The sequence below is a fragment of the Falco rusticolus genome, chromosome 8 (genome assembly GCF_015220075.1).
Source record: "Falco rusticolus isolate bFalRus1 chromosome 8, bFalRus1.pri, whole genome shotgun sequence".
In the NCBI taxonomy this organism is placed as follows: domain Eukaryota; kingdom Metazoa; phylum Chordata; class Aves; order Falconiformes; family Falconidae; genus Falco; species Falco rusticolus.
The window spans coordinates 1,601,143-1,623,715 of NC_051194.1; the positions used below are offsets into that span (position 1 = coordinate 1,601,143).

At 47.1% G+C, this 22,573-nt stretch overlaps 1 protein-coding gene across 3 annotated transcripts; it reads left to right on the forward strand.

The window, feature by feature from the left end:
* Positions 1-915: 915 nt before the first annotated feature.
* Positions 916-21,610, forward strand: REEP2 (receptor accessory protein 2). Of its 3 annotated transcripts, XM_037397734.1 has the most exons (9): positions 917-1,185; positions 1,394-1,466; positions 6,752-6,828; positions 7,995-8,063; positions 8,277-8,397; positions 8,929-9,042; positions 9,387-9,534; positions 9,840-9,997; positions 12,033-21,610. In XM_037397734.1, exons 1-9 carry the CDS (start codon positions 1,154-1,156, stop codon positions 12,105-12,107), a joined length of 867 nt encoding a protein of 288 aa, XP_037253631.1. In that variant the 5' UTR covers positions 917-1,153; the 3' UTR covers positions 12,108-21,610. The 3 variants fall into 3 exon arrangements, with proteins under 3 accessions (XP_037253634.1, XP_037253631.1, XP_037253632.1); XM_037397737.1 differs by lacking the exon at positions 7,995-8,063 and having other exon boundaries at positions 916-1,185; positions 9,387-9,559; positions 9,871-9,997; XM_037397735.1 differs by lacking the exon at positions 7,995-8,063 and having other exon boundaries at positions 919-1,185.
* The last annotated feature ends 963 nt before the right edge of the window (positions 21,611-22,573 follow it).

Sequence of the window (22,573 nt, forward strand, 5' to 3'; positions counted from 1 at the left end):
TGTAGGTCGGTTGTGCCGTCCACGGTGTAAATTGTGCAGCCCCTTATGCAATCATTTGGTGGCCATTCATATCCAAAAGCAGACTGTGACAAAATGTTCTTTGTCACCGTCTGTAGAGACATTAGCAAATTTCCATTACATGTAAGAGTTGAAAACACAAATGTTCTGTACTTTTCGTTGCTCATTATACCGAAGTTCACGCATCCATGAGGGAATTCCTCCCCGGCAGCTCTTTGTTTCTGCTCTGACCCTTTGGTCTCCTGCGTTCCCATAGAGGCTGTTTGGCCATTAACGAGGCGCTGCCTTCCTGCGGGATTGTGCGGCTTGGGGTTGGGGTGTGATGGTCGGCTGCGGGGGGTGTTAAGGTTTTTTATAGAAAAATAGTTTTCTAACAATTATTTTTTTTAATTAAGAAGTGGTTTATGTAATGGCCATTTGGGTGCGATCCAGAGATCTGGGCCTACTCAGCCCTCACCTGCAGTGTCTGTCCGGGCCGGGGGGCGGCAGGAGCCGCCCCTCCCCCGCTAACCCCGGCTCTGCCCGGGGGGCTCCGCTCGGCCGGGGCTGCAGGGAGGGGGCACCGGCCCCGCCAGCCCCGCGGTTTCGGGGTCGGGGGCGAGCCCGGGAGCCCCGCAGGGCCAGAGCCCTTGGCCCCCGGGCCCCACCGAGCGGCCGGGGCGGGCGGCGCTGGGGAAGATGGCTCCGGTGGCCGGGGCTCCCCGTCTGCCCGCACCCGCGGCCGGGCCGGCGCCGCCTCTGCAGCTCCCCGCCGTGCGCCGGGCCCGCCTGCCATCTTCCCTCCGCCCCCTCGGCCCGGCAGCCCCCTCCCTCCCCCGGGCTGGGCTGGCCCGGGAGCCCCTTCCGTCCCCTCCCCTAGCCCTGGGCCGGGCGCCCCCTCCCCTTCCCTGCCCCGGGCCGGCCCGGCGCCCCCTCCCCTCCGCCGGGCCGGCCCGGGACCCCCCGCCGCCCCCTCCCCCGTGCCGGCTGCGCAGCGGGGCGGGATGCCGGGGTCTGGCCGCGGCCCCCCCGCTCTGCCGCGCCGGCTCCTCCCCCCGGGCCCCCGGGGCGGGGCCGCGCCTGCTGCAGGAACCTGCCCGGTAGGAGCCGCCTCCCGCCGCCGAGCCCGGAGCCGCCGCCGCCCGGAGCCGCCGCCATGGTCTCCTGGATCATCTCCCGCCTCGTGGTGTGAGTGCGGGGCGGGGGGCCGAAGGGGCGCGGCGGCGGGGGCGGCCCGGGGGGGGCCGGGGCTGCCGCGGTGCTGCCGGTTCTGCCCCGCTGGGACCGGGGCGGGGGGGGGGTGGCGGCCGGTAGCGGCGCAGGCGGCCGCAGGGCGGTGCCGGGGGCGGCGCGGAGCCCCCGGCTATGCGGGCGCTGAGCCGGCTGTCCCCCGCAGGCTCATCTTCGGCACCCTCTACCCCGCCTACTCCTCCTACAAGGCCGTGAAGACGAAGAACGTGAAGGAATATGTGAGTAGGGGTTCGCCGCGGCCCGGCCCCCCCGCAGGCGCCGGGGGCACCCACCGACGCGGGGGTCGCATCCCGCAGACGTGGCTGCCTTTTACCGGGAGATGCTGGATGGGGCGGGGGGGGGGGAGCGGGGGAGACGCTGCCGTCTGGAAGCATCTGAAAGTGCAGGACAAGTTCTTTCCGCTTAACTTTATCCGTACTCCGGTTCGGGGCTGTATTTTGTAGTTTTTTCAGCATCACTGCTGTTTTCTCACAAAGGGCTGAGTAACCGTGCAGGGTGCGTGTGGGTCCCGTCGGGGTGCTGCCCCTGCCCTCCTGCCTGTGCCAGCTGCTGTGCCCACAGCCCCGGGCGCCTCGCAGCCTGCCATGCCCTGCAAGGGGTGTCCCTGGCTGGCCTTGCAGCAATGCAGCCTGCCATCGCCTCGCAAGGGGTGTCCCTGGCTGGCCTTGCAGCAATGCAGCCTGCCATCGCCTCGCAAGGGGTGTCCCTGGCTGGCCGGCCAGGTGAGCCGCTTGTCTCAGGGGTCAGATGAGTTTCTGTCTACCTACAGCGAGGAATAACCTGGTGGTTATAGTAACACCGGTGAGTAGGATGCTAGTTGTCAATATTGCGTTGTGACGCAGCCTGAGGCTCCTCGCCCCACTGGCTCCACTCCTCCCTACAGAATGACGCGTCAACAATAAATATTGCAGGATATAGGCCTTTTTGTCCCGTGCTGCTTTAGTTCTCTAGAATTGCCCTGACCTTCCCTATGTGTTGGCTTAAAATTCCACCTGCTGGGTTTGGAAGGAGGTGCCCAGCCGGGGTGAGGGTCTCGCTCGCAGTGCACAGTGTCACAGACCACAGCATCGAGCTGGGTGGGGTGGGGTGGGGTGTTGGCTTTGGGGTTTTTAATAGTGGTCTCAGCAGAGAAGTCAAAATGCAAATGTTCAGGAGGCATGGATAACTGGTACGGGTGTTCTGAGCGAGTGTTGGAGATCTAGTCAAAACTACAGTGAGCCTTACTAAAATTCAAAGTGTATTAGTAATAACATTAGAAACTGAAAAGAAACTATTGGAATAATCGCACGATCCTGTGATTTCATAGTTACCTTTGAAGTTCTGTATGAAGATGTATTGTATCACTATTGCCTTCTCTGGTCTTCCTCTCCTCCTCCTTCCAGTTGTCTGTGACCTTCATTTGTTGCACTGTGACCTTCATTTGTTGCATGAAACGCATATTTTTTTACCCAGAGTTTTATTCTGGCTCATGAGTCTCTGTCACAGAAGGATTGTGTTCCAGTTACAGAATCTGTGTTAACTTTAAGACAGGCTCAGGTTTCGGAGCTTTAAATTGTTTTGCTGAGAACTTGAGGGGAGCAGGGGAAAACCCACACCACCCTTGTTTTTTAAAACAGCCTATAAAGACCTGGTAAATACAGAGCCTTTGAGCCTGTAGGCATTCTTCACAGTAAAAACTTGCTTTTTTTTCTGTGGGTAGGTTAGCTGTTAAGGTATTAAACGGTGTGTTTCCTTGTAGAACGTAAACATTGTGTTGATCGGATTTTCTTTTGGTAGATGTTACTTACACTGCTGTAAGGCTTTCCTAAAGAAATGAGACATGGTACTTGAGTACTGTAAAGTTATCTTAATGATAACATCACTACTAATGACCTGGTTGTAAGCCCCACTAGGGATGATGTGGAGAAGTGTGGCATGCATTTTGGGGTTTTGTTTAATGCTTCATTGATACAGTTTTCTTGAAGTAGATCATTCCAGATTATTGCAGCAGAAACTTTCCTCTTGTTTCTAGTGTCAGTGAAATACTGGAGTTAGTTTAAGAGAATTTATTTGAACTGCTGAAACTGATGTTATATAAATTATTTCTCCTTGAGAGAGCTACATCAGAAATAGGCATTCAGGTGTTGGACTGCCGTCTGCCTAACTCCTTCATCCTTGGAGCGCTTCTTCCTTCTCAGCCAACCAAGTGGAAAGACAGAGAGAGCCCAGTGTTGTTCAACACAGGAAAGGGTGCCAATGTCTGCTCAAACTGCTCTTCCTGGGAAAAGGCAGTGGAAAACCGGAATGCTGTGCTGCACGTTTTGAGAGCCGGCGGTGTCTGTGCACGGCTACTGGCTCACAGTGCTGAAGAGCTAACAGCAGCGTGGGAGAGGGGTCTTACAGGGGCATCTGTTGGTGTGTTGGAGGTTGAGTTGACACAGACGAAGCTACCACAGGCAGTCCGTCTGTGGCATCAGGGTACAGTGAAAACTTACTCTTCTCCCCCACCATGGTATAAATTTCTGACAAGTCCTCAAGCAGCTGTGATGAACTGCTTCTAGTAGGTCAGACTGTTTTAAAGTAATTTCTTTCTTTTTATGTGTCACCTTCAGCTTTGGTCCAATCTATGTTTCAGTTGTGCTTTTGCTTTTACTGACTTTATTTAGGGTTTTGGTGCAAGTTGGGGAGACTATCTACGTGCAGTTGGCTGAAATTGGTGGTCATCAGCTTCAGCAGCAAAGATGTGACTCCTTTTTAATGGATTGAAAAAAATACGGCTTGGTTGACCCTGTTTTTGAAGGTGTTTGTAATCTGTGGATTACAAACATCATAAGGAAAATCTGTAGTTACAAACATAATAATAAAAAAAAAAATAGTGATTCTTCCCCTCTGCTTTCTGCTCTTCTAGTTTCTGATCATCTGCACTTCAGGGACTTCTAGAGCTAGAAGGTGGGTCCTTCTAGTTTATTTAAGAGCTAGATTTCTTTTTGTCTTTGGCTGTAGAGCGTAGGGTGAAGGGTGGCAGGAGAAGACGGAGAGCAAGAGACACGTCCAGTATCAAAGACGTGAGCACGCAGTTTATTTAAATAGTTACAAAGCAATGTTTTCTGTTCTTCTCAGTTCTTCTTCTAATACCCCTGAGCATTCTGTTAGCAGAATGAAAAACTTTACTGAGCACTGAGTTTATGGCTTCATCAGGCTGTCTGCAGTGACCCCTCCTGAGTGGCATGAGCAAATTTCTGTAACCACGGTAGTTTTCACTAAGAAGCAGCAGACATTGTAAGTTCGTTGCTTTGTATTTAATGTGACAGTGAATTCACATCTAAGTGCAGGCATGCTGAGCCATGTATGAGACGGTCAGCTGGAGAACAGTCAGCACAGATCACTTTCTGAATTCTTTAATCAACTCATTCCTAATCCCCTGGATAGAAAAGTACCTTCTGCACATTTTGTCATCTTATTATTCAGAGCCTTTTCCAGATCTTTCATGAAGATGAGCAGCACGGATCTCAGCACTGAAGCCTGTGGGATTCCACTGGTAACTTTCCTTATTGTGAGAAATGGGCATTTATTTTTATCCTTTGTTTCCTCTCTTTTAAGCAATTGTTAGTCCTCAAGAGTCTCTTTTTATCCTTGACAGTTTCTTTGAGTGTTTATTTAGGCCAGCTGGAAACTCTGTAGGAGCCCCCTGAACCCTGCCTGTAAGGGAGGTGCTGGAGCAAGAGCCTGTGGAAACCACATAAGAATTCTGTTACGTTTGTGAGATTTAATTTATGTCTGCAAAAAACATATACGTCATTATGTGATACAGATAGCTACGTTTCTGCTAATTGCTTTTATTAACATTGCTTTAATTTTACCTAATAATGAAGTAAGATTTACTGGTATGTAGCTTCTCTGAAATCTCTTGCCCACTGGGGTCCCCGTTTGCCCCCGTTGTTTTATCAATATTCACACACGTTTTCATACAAGGGCTGCATTGAAGAGTTCACCGTGCATTGCGTAGAGTTGCTTTAGAAGTCGAGTGAATGACACCTGGTCCTGGTCCTGTCCAAACAGATGATACAAGGAGAGAGAGAGGAAAAAAAAAAAAAAAAAAAAAAGGCAGGAGTGTACCATAAAATACAAGTTTTGCTACTTTCTGCTGTGAAAAAAATTGCACAATAAAGTGGAAATAATTTGGGCTGCTAACCACTATTTTCAAAACCATCCACTGTGTGAGCAGGGGTGGAGGAAGCATAATTTTATTGTTTAGAAAGTTTTGGAGGGTCTTTCAAGAACAGATCGGCAAATTTTCCAATGTGTGCAAGTGTGGGGAAGTACCTGCTTTTATAGCTTCATTTGCTGTAACAAAGACTATCACTACTCTGTTCATGTAATTTTAATGTACGAATTAACGTGTGGATTTAATTTGTGGAATTTATTTGATTCAGTTTAGTTTTCCTTTCCCATTCTTGATGATACTAGGAGTTTTAAGTTGCTTTTAGTAAAGACTAAAAAAAGCTCTGAGCGAAGACCACTTCTTTCCACTTATCTGCCAGTTACATTTATTATTACTTCTTAACAGCATAGAAAACTGGCAATTTCCCTTATACGATATTGGCTCTTTGGATTTTGGAAGTTTTTGGGTAGCAGGTTTTATAATTCAACTGATTCCTTTTCAGAAACAATTGGCCTGTAGCTGAGAGGCTTGTTGCTACAACAGCAGTGTGTGTGTGGTGGGGGGGGGATTATTTTGTTTGCTTTGACAGAAATACCTACTGCTGCAGAGAGGGGTGAGGAAGGAGGGAGATAGACGGTCAGGATACAGGCGCACTGTAGTAGCACAAAGTGCACTCTGTAAATTCTACTCGGGACCGTAAACAAGGAGATCAGGTTCATGTGGCATGTTCTTTGCTTTCTGACCTCTCATCCTTAGTCACTATTTAAAAAGAAGAGAAATGCTCATGTAATTTCTGGTAGTAATGATTAAGGCAAAGAATGCTTATTAATGAGTTAGAGAAAATACCATATCTGTTGATTTGTGGTTTTGGTGTTGGGTTGTTTTTTTTTCTTACACACACACACACCCACACCCACACCCACACCCACCCCCCAAGAAAAATCTTTAAATCAAAAAAATATAGGGCTACAGTTGAAACTAAACTTTTGCGCATGTGTGTATATATATATTTATTACAGTAATCAGGATATATGAAAGACTGTAACTTCAAGTGAACTGCTTACTCTTCACATAGCTTATTTGGGCCCTCAGCACTGTTGTGTCACGATGTTGCTACAGGGCGTGCGTTCACGCGTGCCTCTGTATGCGTTTGTCTATTTGGAGCACATAATCCTACATGTTTTCCCAAACTATAATGTACCGTCTGGTATGTGACCCTCTTCATTAGCAATTGATTCTGTATGCCTTCTTGTTGTTGGATTCATCTTAATGTGTGGAGATGATGAGTCATTTTTACTGAGAAGGAATTTCACTCTCTTCCTGGTTCTGGTGGATGTCCATTGAGTGACTGCTCTTTTGCAGGTGAAGTGGATGATGTACTGGATTGTGTTTGCCTTTTTCACCACGGCAGAAACGCTCACGGACATTGTTCTTTCTTGGTGAGTTCCTTGGCGACATTTTTTGTTGGTTGGTTGGTTGGTTTTCTTGTTTTTTAAAGAGAGGGGAGTAGTGTCAGGATGCTAAAAATAAACTCTCCTTTATGAGTGTTCAGTCCCTATGAAAGGTCTGCAGATCTGTAGATGTTGTGGGTAGTAGCTGCTGTCTTAACTGTTTCATCTCGTATACTTGCAAACTATTAAGATAAATACACAGTATCTGTAAAAGGATCGTCATGAGATAAAATATTTTTGAGAAGCTGTTAATGTGAACTGATAAAGTTTGAGAAATGGCCTAAAAGACACTTAAAAAAAAAAAAAAAAAAAAAAAAAGAAAAGGCTGGTGGAAGGAAGGGACCTGTTTTGCTTTGCCAGCCTGTTGTGTGGAGGAGCAGATCAGGTGTCCGTGCTCTGAGTGGTTTTTGCTTGAGGAAGTTCTCTTTCGCTAGCGGGACTGGGGTGGCGTGGAGCCGGGGGAAGCAGGTTCTTAATCCTTTCAGTGCTGTGTGTCATGCTTGGCAGTGTGGAGGCCTCCAAAAATGACAAGTCACCATTACATGTGTTCAGCCAAACCTTTGGAACAGGGTGTCTTCAGCTTCTTCGTTGCTTTACTGTTTGAGCTTTGCATACACCTCTGAAAGAATACTAGCTGAGAGCGGCATCTTTTAAAGAAATACGAAACGGCTACACATGCCTTACAAAAGTGCTCGGCAGTGTTGCCTCTTCCTGCATAAAGTTTGAAAAGCAGACAAAGGTGTCAAAAGTACAAGAGCGTTGGCTTGTTCACCCACTTCATGGACCACAGAAAACAGGAGTCTCCTGCTGCTAATAGAGGCAGCAGGAGGTTTGCACTGCGCTGTTGCAATCTCTGCTGCTGCTTCCCAGAGTCTTGACTGGGTTAGGGCTAGAGATGAAGGACTTACACGCTGCCTCCTCTCTTGCATTTACACTGATGCTCCTTCTGTGTTGTATCCAGGGAGTGTACCTGCGGGAGGTGTCAGAAACAGCCATCAGCCCTAGCAGGAGCTTGAGATTTGCTGAGATATGTAGTTGAAAACTTTTGAAAATGAGAGGGGAAACTAATGTCATATTAACATCCAGTGGATACTCTAAACAAACTTCAGAATGACGAGAGTAGCTATCAGATTTGTAATTTGGTGTGTTTGCAGGGCTGAGAGATGCCCTGTTTATGGAGTTTTCATGGCTATGGATGAAAGACTAAATGAGACTCAAAGAAGGTATGTCCTAGGATTCCAAAGAGGGTTTTGCTATTCTGACCTGATATATAGATTCTTTTTGTTTCTGAGCCTTTGTCTTGCCTTTGCTCTTTCTGCCTGTGCTGCTCCCTACCAGTTATCTCCATCTGTCTCTGTGCTGATCTTGATTCCAGTTCTCCGTCTTTCTCTCCCTCTCCCTCTCTCTTTTTTTTTTTTCTTCCCTCTTTCTCTCAGGTTTCCCTTTTATTTCGAGCTGAAAATCGCATTTGTGATTTGGCTGCTCTCCCCTTACACCAAGGGCTCCAGTGTCCTCTACAGGAAGTTTGTGCACCCAACGCTTTCCAATAAGGAGAAGGTACTTGCTCGTTGTTAGAAGGTAGCGACGTGCCCGGGAGCTGGCTCGTGCCATGGGACGTGCCAGTTGTGCTGCTGCTGCTGACATGAGCGGGTGTTGAATGGTTCTGTCTCTGACCACGATGTCGTGCTGCAGCTTACTGAAGATTGTAACATAGCCAGTAGTTTGCCTAATGCTTAGATAGCATGTTTGGCTAACCCAGCGTCATGAGCCCATGTAGTCACTGTCAGTGGTTAAGCTCTTTGAATCACGATAGCAGCAGCATGTTTGGTAGCCGTGCTGGTTTTTCACATTGTCAGTATAAGCAACTGCATTGTTTCAGTTGTTGCAACTTGGAAACAGCATGCTTTAAGTAAAAGTTGCATTTGCAGAGCTCTGTGTAAGTAACAGAGAAACTGCAGTTATGTGGTCAATGACAGCCTGGAAAAAAGCATCCAGGTGAGCTTTGGGGTTTTTAGGGTGATGGTGGGGAGACTTTGATCATGTTTGCTAATGAGGAGCTAAATGCCATGTTCCACATTGCCTTCCTAGGAAATTGATGAATACATTACTCAGGCTCGTGACAAGAGCTATGAAACCATGATGCGAGTTGGCAAGAGAGGGTTAAACCTTGCTGCCAATGCAGCAGTTACTGCAGCTGCAAAGGTAATGCAACACCTTCTGTAACTCCCTAGCAATTTATTTTTTTTGTGCCAGCCATCGGTGCGATGGGTCTGGTAGGGACGCTGGTACTTGCTGGCACCTCTCCACTGTTTCCTTGCACTTAGTCCCACCCTTTGACTTAAGAAAAGTGGTGGGAGAGTGGAGTGGATTTTGCTTTAATCTCTTACCTGTTGATCTTGGGACCATACTTTTTTTTTTCCCCTTCTCCGTTTTTTTCAGAGCACCCTAGTGGGGAATAGGGCACCTTTCCTCTTCTAAATGGTCCCACGTGAGATGGTCCTGGTGGAGGCGAGGTGCCCCTGACCCTTGTTTTTATGTCCTCTTAGGGCCAGGGAGTGTTGTCTGAGAAGCTGCGCAGTTTCAGCATGCAGGATCTCACTCTGATCCGGGATGAAGATGCTGTGCATATACGAAGCCATGAGCCACAGGTGCACCCCTCTGGTGGGAGTCTTCTTGAAACCATTGAGGATTCAGGTACAGAACACCCTGCTAGGCCATTGTAGGAGGCCTCATGTGGGGAGCCAGGAGGGGAGGAAGGCTCCCCTGAGCTTCTCATGCGTTGGGTCGCAGAAAGGCTGCAAGATTCCAGATTATCTGGTAGGAGTTGCATTGCCTTCCTTCATCCCCTCCCATCTACTAACACATCTCTGTACTTTATGGATTATCCTTCTTAAGGATTGTTGACATCCCCCTTTCATGTGGTCCTTCAGGATGGTCTGTTTTAGACTAAACATGATCTTTCAAAAGTATTTGCTAACACTTTTTCCCATACTCCTTAGCTTCCTGTTACTCCTCGGGAGAGGAGAGCAGTGTGGCACAGAGGTCTAACGGAACCCCGTCGGAGACCAGGACAGACCCGTCAGATGAAGATGCAGGAGACAAGCTTCCTAAACGCACCCAGAGCCTCAAAGCGCCTAAGAAGGTGGTGAAAGCTGAGGTGAGCTGTGTGTAGATTACTCCCAGCACAAACACTGATTTGCGAGCTTTGGTGGAAGGCTCTGGCTTCGTAGTCACGGTGTGTTTAGAAGCTGTCCGTGCAGACGGGGCTGGACTCTGCTAGTTGGGCCCTACGTGGGCTGACTTGCCGTGTACTCGCTGTACCAGCCTCTAGCATTTGTACTTCTATCATGCCTGTGAGACCCTGGCAGAAATCAGGAGCCAGCTTGGCTTTGGTTCAGGTTTTGCGTTGAAGGGTGCAGCATCGGACACTTCTGACGTGTTTTGTTGGCTCTGTCCTCAGACTGTAACAGACAAGAAAGAATATTTAATGCTACCGTGACGTTTAGCGCTGGGACAACCGCTTTCCCCTCATTTAAAATGCAGTGGTTCTGTACCCTCTTAGGTCTTCCTGGACTCCGGCGTATTGGATATGGGGAAGATGTAATTTCCTCCTCCGCACCGCTCCCCATTCCCCCTTGCCCCAGGGTTTTGTCTTAAAGTTTGGGTGACTGGTCGTCATTGAGCTGTCCCCTCCATATGTCCATGTGATGATCCAGGATATTTAGAGACATTCAGATGGGAGGCGAGTTGCCTGTATTCTTATTGTAAAAACACCATACATGGAAATAAATGCAGCTGCATCCGAGAGCCATTTTAGTTTAACAATTATTTTTCAGCTGTTGGTGTCTTTTGTAGAATGTGCCTTTTGAGGTGCTGCTTTCCAGGTTTTTGCTCTTACTCTTAAACTCTTAAACATTTCTTGTGGTTCAATTTATACATGGTAAAATGCTTCTCCCTTTTTGTGAAGTTGGGGTCCTATTTGCTTGATTCAGCTTGGACTCCTAATTTTATTTTTAATTTTCCTTTTAAGATAGAGTGCTCTATGACTGACTCACATTGTTGAGCTTTTCAGGCTAAATATTAAATTGGAGGAAAGTATTGCTTAGAGCATCACTTCAAGTTGTACCGTTAACTTGATTTTGCCGTGTACAGGACAGGACACCTCTGGGTGTGATGAAGATGTGTGTAACAGAACTGTGGAAGAGCTGAGGTTGGAGGGGACCTCTGGAGATCACCTGGTCCAACCCCACAGCTCAAGAGAGGCCATCTAGAGCCAGTTCCCTGAGTCCAAGCCCAGATGGCTTTTCACTATCTCCAGGGGTGGACGTGTAGGTCTGAAGATGCATTTAAAATCAGCCTGGATCTGTTTTAAATACCCAAGGCTGATTTCTGAGCTGACCTCCTCTGTTTTCTTCCCTACCATATTAGATGGCAGCAGGGAAATAAGAGGAACAAAATCTGATTCCAAGCTTCCTAGTGAGGAATTTTTAAAATGAAATTGTGAGAAGACAGTAATGCCCGTTCTGTGGTGTTTATTGTGAATATAGAAATTCTGATAAAGCCCTTTGCAGGCATGTTGGGTTTTATGCTCAGTCTGTTTAGATCTTTGGTTCAGATGCTGGAATTGCCAGAAGTCTTTGACTGAGATCTCCGAGACTGCCCAGAAGGGCTGAACACATCATAGATCATATATGCACTCCTCTTTCTGATCTCTACAATGAAAGGCACTGGAGCGAAGCATGCAAACTAGTTCAGGATGTTCCCATGTCTTTCAGAGCACAGCATTTGGAATGGCACTCCAGAGGCAGAAGAGTTGTAGTAGTGAAGTGTTATGCGAATGCTACCAGTTGGAAATATTGCTGTGTCTAATCTTCTGTTGAGACAGCTGATTTTACTTTATTTAGTTATTATACAATAATATATTATATATTGATTTTATTATCACGCTTGTCCTGTTCTAGAATGTTGTTCTATCCAGGTTGCTATTTGATGGATATGCTCAGTGTGATCTGTTTGCTAACCAAAACCAGATGGAATGGTGAAATCGCCTTTTGGAAACAACAGATGACATGGACAGGGGCGTCATCGCCTTGGAGTTGTTCTGCCCTGGTTTTGCTCTTCATTCTTGTGTCTTTCTGTTAGACATTTAGGTGTTACAGTAACCTAAGATGCCTCTTTTTCTTTCTTCTCAGCTTCCAGTAAGAGGCGTGAAAGCCCGCCCTAAGAAGAAAGCTGCAGGCTCTTTTGCTTCTGGCGAGTCATCCTAAGGAGACCTCCCCCTCCCCAGCACCTGTCTCTGTCCCGGGATTTGCCTGTCGCTTTCGAGGGGAAACTCCCCAAAGGAAGGGAGCTGAGATTCATGTACATAACAGATACACTGCTTTGTAGAGCTCATTCCAAGGCAAGGGGGAGGCTGGGATTCAGAAAATGGAGGAGAGGATACATATCCTCAGGAATTTTCTCCTTTTCATCTGTTTGTTGGAGGGGATGCTGATATGTCTGTACATAGCCTGTTGCTTTGGAATTCCCACTGTGTAACCCTAGTTGGGGAGAATCTTTGCTGGAAGAACTGACTAGGGTTAGAGACATCCATTGCACAGAAGCTGGAAAAATATTAGACACTGGAGTTCCACAGGGGTGGGTGGCTCCCTAAAATGTCTTCTCTTGCTCTGGGTATTCTTCTGCAGCTGCGTGTTGTTAAGAGGTGCCCACCATGATTCATCCTCCCCAATGGACTGTACTCGTTATGTCCATCCCCTTTGACAAGGTGACCGAAATGATGTATGCCGAGTGCTTTTGAGCATACAGGACTAGCTCATGTGAGGAGTGTGTTAAATTCCCATTACTAGTACTGGAAGATGAAGAGATTGTTCTTTATTTTCTTTTTTCTGGAAGGTGAAGTGAGGAATTGAAAAACTGACTAATTAAGAAAATGTGCTGTTGTATGCACATGTGATGGAGTAGCTACAGGTCTCTGTACGAGTTAACTGCTGAGAAGGAAAGTTGGGCACCTGTAAGATTTTGGCTCTTTTGGAAGCTGCTTGGATTTTGTTTCAGGTTCAGTTGTTCGCCTTGATTCCTGTGAGAGCATCCGTGAGGCGGGTTCCATGCAGAGCTGGCCAGGAGACTGTTGCTTTGCCATTTAGCAGTTGAACTCCATGTTATCCTGATGCTTGTTACTATGGACAAATTCTTTCATTCTGCCAGGTGACTGGGGAAAATCCAGCTCAATATAGTCTGCAGTCATGCCTGAGAATTTCGGAAGCCCTTGTCTCTCAGCTTTAGGAGATCCAGTTCTCAGGGCATGAGAACTGACAAATAGCTAATGTATGAATTTTGCTAATTCCAGGATTCCGTTTATGGTGGGGGATAAAAAGCGGGGAGCAGGGCACAATACAGTGATTAATTAGTCCACTTGCTTGATCCTGCTGCAGCCCTTGCACAAATTTTGTCTGACTATGTGCCATGTTTATCAATGTCCTGAGAGTTGACCAACCTGTAACACTTGGGACAGAGCTACGCTGAATGTAGAGTATGGATTGTGGGAGTGAAATTGCAGTGCTGCAGAGAAAATTCCCATCGTGCCAAGCCTTACTGGATTCTAACCTGTTGAACATTGTTAAGGGGAGATCCCCGCCGCGTACACGTGCCAACAGGGTCGGTGGGAATTAATGAGATGAGGGTTCCTGTTGCCGATACCTGTCATGGGGGAGCACTGTTACATGGGTGTCTGAATGAATACTCATGGTCTTAATGTTTACTGAAAGTAGTTATCAAAGGAACCAGGCTCCTCCGCCCCTGCTGAAGACCGTTCTTAGCGCTAGGTGCAGGCATTCGCGTTTGCCCACATCTTTTGCTGTCGCATTTCTGAAGTTATGGTGGATTCTTCACAGAGCCCAGTATTGTACCACTGACAGTGTATAGAAGCACTTCTGCAAGTGCATTCCACAAGTATTTCTGTCCTAAAGAACAGCCTTTCAAAAGTTCGTGAAGTTGAGGATTAGGACTGAATTTTTTCTTGATTTGCATTCTCTCGGTGGCAGATTTTTATGAATTGACCAGTTATTTTAGGAAACCAGTTAAGCTGGGTTTACCTTCATTTGTAGCTTTTCAAAAATGAAGTCTTGACAGACCATGTCAGAAACTTGCATCTTGTCAGAAATACTCGTCTGAAATTATCCGCAAGGCCTTATCCAGAAGCCAGGAGAAAATCCTTGCTTTGGCTTTGAGTTCTGAATTTCACAAAAAACCCCAAGTATTTTGTCCTTTTTAGTTTGTTGGCAAACATTGAATACGTATCTCACTAGTACATGCAAAGGCATGTCCTGAAGCAGGAGTTCTTTCTGTTTCCAAAGGAAATTCCTCTTTCTATGAGAGGGATAAAAATCTTTACTGGTTGTGTGGAAGACGGGGTTGTGAGGAATTGCTGTCCTGGATTTTACTGTACTGAGCAAGAGAGAACCATTATTCTCTATATACCAAATATCTCTATGACCATATTTCTTGAAATATTTTTTTAAAACTAAAAATTTCCATAGCAAATTATTTACGTAAATCATTGTGAAGGACTTGATTTGGAAGCCAAGGACTGGGTAGTCCCCTTACGCTGATCTTCTTGCCCTTGCCTTGTGCGTGCGTTGTGATAGTCTCGGAGCACTCGGGTTTCATACAGTGACTTTCCAGAATGTTTTCTAGAATCGGTTCATTTGTAGTAACTTCCTGCTTTGAAGCATAGGAAGAATTTCTGAAGACTCAGTTTCGGGATTTGGATTGACCTTTGTCTTCCTGTGCTAGGTCCTGTGCCAAGTGTCTTTCACTTAGCACTGATGCTCGACGTCGGTAGCCTGTGGGCAAGTACGGGCCAGGCTTAGCCTGGCTTTTGTTGTACAGGGGAGTTAAATGACTTCTGGCTGTAAGAGAGTCTGGGGTAGAGTCAGGGACTATTATCTAGTCTGCGATATGAAGCTGGTAATGTCAAGCAGCAGAACTTACCCAGAGCAAGAACAGTGTCTTAGCATGGACACGATTTTCTTCTTCCAGTACAAACGTGGCTGCTAGATTGTGCTCTGCTTGATCAAAGCCTCTGCAGATCTGCCACCACCCACGTGACCTCTTAGTGAGTTTCTAGATATAGTTCAGCATTGGATGACATGGTCTTGCGCAGAAATTCTCTTGTTAATGAGAACGCTGAATGTGCTGTTTTGATAAAATGCTTTTATCAGCTTTGTTCAGTGTTTTCAGCAGGAAATGCTGGAATGTAGTTTCTCTTCAGTGTCATCTGTGAGCTTCATTGTGCAATTAAGCAAATGGTTAAATCTTCACCTAGCAATAGAACCCCTTGTGTTCAGTAAGTGTTTATAACCCTTCTCTAATATGTCTGGGCACAGAGGGGAAACTCAGTAAGAGAAAATGATACCTGGAGGTGGGGTGTGGAGGGAGTGGTATGTTTGTGTCAGACTTTGTGTGCCTAAAAATTAGCCCAAAATACCTGTACCATGAGATACAACGTCAAGCCATGACTACCTTTTGGAAAGAAATGTACCTCCATGCTTTGTAATACTACAAGTCAGAGTTCGGCAGTTGGAAAAGTGTGAAATGTGGTTTCCCTTCTAGAGAAACTTAACAAGTTGCTGCACGAAAGGGAAAAATGTTTTCTTGCTTGGCAGTATTCTCCGTGGTGGGTAAGAAATAGGAAAATATAGGGCAGACTGCTGACAGGTTTTAAACCTTAAGCTTCAGCTAAACATCTTAATTTCTTACTGTTCTTTATCAGGTTTCTGATTCTCCAGCCTTACGTTTCCAAGGCTGGGGGACTGATTTCTTTTAGACTGGAGTAACTTCCTTGGTGGGAAGAGGGTGTATGAGAGAGGGCGATGCTGGTCTTCTTGACCAACACCTGACCAACACCACCAACAAGCAAAGCTTGTTGCAGGGAAGCTGCATCTTCCCCCGTTGCAGTGCATTGCATTCCATTCACTGTCCTTTTGCAGTGCTGGGCTTTCTTTTTTTATACATCCCTCTTGGAAGTATGACTCCCTCACAGTATACGGCCAAGTAATTTCAGCCCTGAAAAAGCAAGATTTCTACAGAACCCCCACTTGCCAGAAATTGTTCTGTATTTTTTGTCATCTTAATCAGCAGGAAATATAGTGCCTTAGGAGGAAGGTGGAATAACTGTGGAATACTCTGCTGGTTCTTGGATCTGCACGTTGCATTGTATCAAGGAGGCTTGCACATTAACTTGAAGTGTTGTCGTACGCTTGAGAGCAGCTGTGGGATTGAGCTGAGTTTTCCTCTCTTGTCTTCCAGGCTTGCATATAATGCTGGAAAGTGTGGCTTACTGCCTAAGGGAGAAATCTAGGGGGTAAAAAACTCATTTTCTTATCCTTTCTGATGGGGACAGTGTATTGTCACATTGCTGTGTCTCTTGCTGGGGAGATGATGAATCACATCTCCGTGTGATTCGGTACTGCAGCTTTTCTTGCTTTACCCACTATGAATTTGCAGTGTGCTGCCTGGCTGGAGTGTGCTGTGGTGCTGCTTTCTGAGTCGCCCAGTAAAGTCAGGTACCTGGAAAACCAGCAGGGAATGCTGAAGCTGTATGAGCTCATAGAATCATCGAGTCCTCAGAGCTGGACCACTCTGGAGGTGATCTCGTTCAGCCTCCCTGCTTGAGCAGGGCACCTAGAGCAGTTGCCCAGCAGCTCCTGGGTGCTCTTTGTGGTCTGGAGCCTGCTGAATCTAGTGTTCCAGACCTGGAATGTGCAGAAATGCATACACTGCAAGGGGCAGGGGGGGTGTGTGCTTAGTGCTACCGAGGAGAAAGGATTCCTGGTCACCTTACATCTGGAATCTGGCACTGTTACAGGACACTGTAAACATAACTCGGTCATATTATTTATAGGTGGTGTTAAGAAGCCTAGAGTCTTCAGAAGAGATCGTAAGAGGTGGACGGAGTAACTTGTGGGAACAATTGGTTTGGGCAGTAAATGGAGACCACAGACCTGCACAGCAGCTGAGAACCTGTTCTGTGCGATAGAGTGGAAGATGGGCTGCGTGCCAGAGAGTTGGCCAGAAATACTGCTGACTTTCTGATCCTCAAGCAATACGTGAACTCTGCACCCTACAAATTAGAGCCTGATTTCTCTCTTGCAGCACTTCTTTCAGCGCCTTACCTTTCTGAGCTCGGCTTGAGCTACATGCATTAAGATGCCTGAACCTTTCATCACTTCAGAACAATAAAATTTCAGCGTTACGTCAGCGGGCAGCTGATGTGCAGGGAAGACCTGGTGAACATCGAGTACCTCACATCACTTTGTAGTAGATATGTTATGGTGGGAAACCACCAGCAGGGAGCTCCAGAGGATGCATTCATCTGGGAATTTACCCCACCACACACAAAACGTGTGGTTTTGGGTGCACCAAATGCTGGGCTTTGCTGCGCTTACATACACAGCTCTCTGTGGAACCCCAGAATTTAGTGTCAGAATTGCCAATGCTCTATTTCTGATGAGAACTGGAACCAAAATTATATAAAGTGAAAAGAAACAGTGGCAAACTGGTGGGGTTTCCTGCAGTTTTGCAGGTAAATCTAGGTCTTTGCTGCTTCTTTGCCTAAAACCTTTCCGTGAACCCCTTGTAAGCAAACAGTTCCTTGCTCTGTTCTTCAGCTCCTATCCTTTCATGACCCAGTTATGTTTCTTATGTGTTCACCTACTAAGCAAGGGGCTACTTCCATTTTGCTGCCTGTGACATGAAAAATACTGCCTTCTAGAGCCGAAATTTAGCCTTTTTCCATTATTTAATCCTATTGACCTAGAATCATAGAGTGGCTTGTGCAGCAGGGGCTGAGGCTGGCAGCCCAGGTGGGGTCTGAGCATCTGTTGCCAGTAGCAGTTTGACACATCCCCCTTTTGCAGTGGGTTCTGGCTGAGGTGTGCTTGCTGCGGAGCCTCGGGGCAGCGGCCATCTAGTCAGGTAGTGTTGGAAGTGATGTTTGTGGGAAGGTGGCAAGGAAGAGTGAACTGTAAAGGAGCAAGAGTTCAAGTCTTCTGGAATATGTAACTGTCTGAGACGAAAGAATTTGTGGCAGCTGTAGAAGTGCGTTGCTGTGCTGACTTGCCGAGGGTGGGTGTTTGGTCGTGTTCTGTGCAGCAGGTCAGGGAGGAGAGTCGGGCTGGGTGGCAAGCAGATAAAACTGTTACATGCAAGGGAGCTAAGTTTTTATCCTAAGTAATGCTTAGTAACTTAAGAAAAAGGAAGTTGGAAGATTTTTGGTGGCTTTATAAAATAGGAGGTAAGTTATCTGGATCCTCGAACACAGTATTGAATAAAGCCTTGTCTATTCGGGCTGCTGCCGTTTGGGGAAAGCACTGAGCTGGTGGGCTTTCACTTTGGCTCCTCTACTAGACTATTTGTCAAATGCTGTGAAAATCACAGAGATACAGAACATTTTTATTTTGACATGTTACCATGAGTTCTCAGGCATGCTGAGCTGTGTGTGGGACAGTGTTGGCTGAATGAAAACCCGGCAAGAAAACAGAGAAATGGAGGCAGCTCTGGCAGGATGAGGATGACTGAAGGACCTTCCTTGAGTGCAGAAATCAGAGACTGAGCAGCAACGCCTGGTTTTCATTCAGCATTTTCCTGACAAAGTTCCCGTTAGCACAGTGCTGATCTGAAGGCACAAGGGAGGGTTGTGAATTGGTTTTTGTCCACCGGAGGGTATAGGCATAACGTAATGTATGTCATGAGAGCGAGCAGAGGCTTCTCCGCTAGCGAGGATGAATGTCGGTATTTGCTGTGCGTGGGAGCGAAGGTCCAGCCTTAGGGTGGGGGATACCCACACCCCCCGGCTGGGGCTGTGATGGAGAGGTACGAGGTAATGCTGCCGTTAAGACGGAGCTTGCCGGCCTTTCCAATCCAGCCAGTTCCCAGCCAGGCTTGCTGAGGCAGTACCGTGTGAGGGCAGCTGTCCTCAGGCCCCCTTGCTGCTGTCCTCAGACCCCTTTGGTGGCTACTCCAACCACCTCCTAGCCGAAGGAGGTAGCTCTCTAAGTGGCAGTTCCCAATGCCGTTTGCAATTAACCCATTTCTGCGTGTTTGTGTGTTCAGTGGTGTTGCCCTAATTGATACTCTGAATTTTGTGGTATTTTCCAGTAGGAATGAGTAGTTTCTTTCAGTTAGATCTATATGCTGTGAAAATAGAAGCAATTTTAATCTAAAAATACAGATGTCTCCAATGGTTCCTATGGTAATTTGTGACCATGGCAACAGAGAGTCAGCATTCTGAAGAACAGACAGGTTGGTTTGGTTGTTTTTTTTCTTTGTCAACAATGTAATTAGTAGTGCAAGTGTTGCAGGAAAAGGCACTGACTTTATTTCTTAACTGTACAAGATCATGTGGGCACAAGGGGTTTGGATGCTGTCTTGGGTGCGGTTTTGATGGAAACGCTGATGCGGTACGGGTTGAGGGGCGTAAGGGGGGTGACAGCCCGGGGGGCAGCCAGCAGTCAGCAGCTACCCCGGGGCTCCCTGCTGGCTCTGGCCCTGCTCAGCACCCTCGTTAATGACGTGGGTGATGGGGCAGAGGCACCCTCACAAGGCTGCTGGTAAAGCCAAACCAAGGGGTGGCCGGTGTGCCAGGAGGCGGTGCGGGAAGCAGCGAGAGGAGCACGGAGTGTCTGACCTTGCATCTCAAAATACATGGGAAGCCTGACGGGAGCATAATGAGACAGTCTGAGGTGCTCTCTGATGCTGAGAAAGAGGAGATCTTTTATCTGCAACGTCATAGATGGAGACTTACAGGCTGAAGAAAGGTCCAGGACATGGCAGAGAGGTTAGTGTAGGAAAGAGAAACAGAATTTAGAGTAGGGCTGGGGATTCTTTATTGTCAGGCTTTGTATGAAAAAAAACCAAACCAACTGATACATTTCTGCCCCATGTTTCCATCGTATGGTCAGGGTTAAATAAACAACATAGTGCTTTCAGGCAGGTGCTAAATTTCAACTAAAAGTTTTGGATTGCCCTGAGGTAACTGTGACGCCAAGAGCATGTATTGCATTATAGGAAACACTTAGTAAGGATTTAAAGAGTTACATTTATAAGAAATTAATATATTATTGAGGGAGGTACAAATGGGCTCTCATGGCCAAGCCTCATATTTAGTGACCACCTCCCTGTGCCAGCATGGAGCTAATGTAAAGGCTCTCCGCTAGCAACGCTCGGTGTCAGTTTTATAAGGAAATGTGCTGGATATAAGTTTAGCCAAAGCCAAATCACAGAATTTTCCAAGCTTTCTCTTTTCCCCAGGCCCTGTTGGGGAATCTAGCAACTGAATGGAAACTGCAGCATTGCTGCTGCTGCTTGCTAGTCTGAGGCAATGCATATCTTGAATTAAATAGAATCTAAACTGCATTGAAAAGCCATTTTTTGTAGAAGCCAGCTGTTGGGACCATTCTGTTTGCTGCAGGAATACTCTAACTGATCAGTGGAGCCACTGTAGTGCTGCAAGGCTGTTACCCCAGAAGGGGAACATGGAGAAACCCAAACAGAAGTGGGTGGGCTGCTGCAGCCTCCATCCCCGCTGCTTAGGCTGCATGGTGGCAGCCTGGAGTTCACATACATACTGGAAAAGCCTCTTACTGATGCCATCACCAGTTTACCCATGCTCTGAAGCATGGTGGTGTGAAATGACTGAGTTACTGGGGACTTTGGCAGGGGAGAGGGAGTTGTTTGAATTCTTTCACTAGTTTTTGGTAGTCGTTCAGAGTCTGGTCGCTTGCTGCAGTATGCTGAGTTAAATGTAGGAACCCTAAGGCATCCCAAGCTCTTGTTGCGCTTGCTTCGTTACCCAGACTCTTTCTGGGTATCTTTTTTACATTCTGTTTTGCGAAGAGCACTAAAGCATATCATGTATTATCTCTTCGATATCTTGCTGTTCTACTTCCCTTTATTTTCTCATATCTCAAAGGTCCCGTTGTTTTGCTTCCGTTTTTTCCCAGAGCGCTATACGAAAGGCTCTACCGATGCAGATGTGCTTTCATTCCACAGGGTGGCAGCTGATCCTTATTTCCCTTCTTGGTTATTTAGACATTTCTGCTAAAAGCAGCTTTCCTGGCCAGGTTTTCCTCCAAAGCCTAAGGGTCACGAACCTGTAAATACAGCCCTTCTGTCGGGGTTAAAGAGTTTTTGGGAAAGCTTGTTGCATGGTGTCTACTCGGGCTGTATCTACTTGCTGAAGATTGTAGCAGCTGACAAAATGAAAACAAAAAGCATCATTCAAGGACTAAATTTTGAATATTACATATTGCTGCTGTTTTGTGGGGGTCTCTCTTGTAAGCAGTGCTGCAGGCACAACACAAGCGTGTGGTGGCACCTCCAGACAGAAGCTGCTCTGGTGCAGAGGCTGAGTTACCGATGGGCTGGGGGAGAGAGGCTCTGGAAGTTACTCATTCACTTTTTACTTCCAGTTTATTTTGACAGATAAATGTCTCGGATAATTTTAATTGAAATTTCTTTATGTCATTGTAATAGGTTTATGAGTTGCAGGTATGGCTGTTCTTTGCTATTGCGTTTACATGGTTTCCTCCCACCCTGCCCCAGTTTCTCATTATTGATCCCTGTGAATATTTTTTGCTAAAAGGCTGCTGTTTTGTTATCTTCTCAGTCTGTGCTCCTCAACTGCTTTAATTTATCTCCATACCTTTCTTATGTGTTTAGTCTTCCGCCTTTCCCCCTCTCCGTTGATGAATAAAGATATGACAATTAACACAGTGTCCTGCTGTTTCTGCCGTGTCAGAACGAAGGCAAGTTTTGAGAGTCTGGTTTGTCCTGGCCTTGTTCTCTCACTGAAATGTTGCCTCTTGTTAGGCTGTGCCCACTTCCCAGCTGTGAACCGAGGACTTGGGCTCATCTCTCACATCACAAGTGTCTTTAAGTGTCCTTTTGGCGGCTGCAGGTCCAGATACCCGAGGAATCGGGCTCGCTTAGTGCCACGGGTCTGCGAGCCCTGCCCATGCTGCAACGGCAAGTAACTTCTGGGGAGGGAAGGGTGGGAGGAACGTGTGTGTGCAGGGTTGGAGAACCGTGAATTCCTGTGTCTGGGTGCCTGTGCAGAAGCAGGGGTTGCAGCCAGTACTGCGCAGCTGCGGTACCTGGGCATGAGGTGTTAGATGGGTGATCAGACAGTTGCGTCCTCGCAGGGCGGGTGATGGGAGCTGTGCTTGGCACAGGCACAGAGGGGTGAAAATTATGAGAAAAAAATGGGCAGTGAGGAGAATTTTCCATGGTTGTCATGAGTAGTTGGTCCTCCACAGGTCCTGCTAGTGAGTGATGCGGGTGGTCAGGGCTAGCGGTTGTAGTGAAGGGAGTAAGGGAGGAGTTCAGCCGGCATGGCTTCCCACTTGGTGTTCAGGCTAGATTTAGCTGGTGGACCAGGGCCTCCAGCTGGAACTTAGCAACAGCAGTAATGGACCGAGTCTCTGGTTTTGATTGAGTTGAAATCTTTTTTGACTGTGAAATTCAGCCTAGCACTTTTTCTTTCCCCCCGCCCCCCCCCCCCCCCCCCCCCCCCCCCCCCGCAAGTGTAGTTTTCCTTTGGGACTGTCATGTAGGTGGAGCCTTTCTCTTTTCCCTCCTTGCTGTCCGTTTTTCCTCCCAATGCTATGGATGTCAAGCCTGCCAGTCTGCTGCCTCCGTGGATGTCCTCATGAAGGAAGCAGATTTGCTGCTG

What these genes read in the sequence shown, in the direction of transcription:
- REEP2 (XM_037397734.1), top strand. Translation starts at nt 1,154, where the DNA reads ATGGTCTCCTGGATCATCTCCCGCCTCGTGGT. An exon ending in CGAAGAACGTGAAGGAATAT is followed by an intron (nt 1,467 to 6,751) that starts GTGAGTAGGGGT and finishes GCTCTTTTGCAG; the next exon opens with GTGAAGTGGATGATGTACTG. An exon ending in TGAAACCATTGAGGATTCAG is followed by an intron (nt 9,535 to 9,839) that starts GTACAGAACACC and finishes CATACTCCTTAG; the next exon opens with CTTCCTGTTACTCCTCGGGA.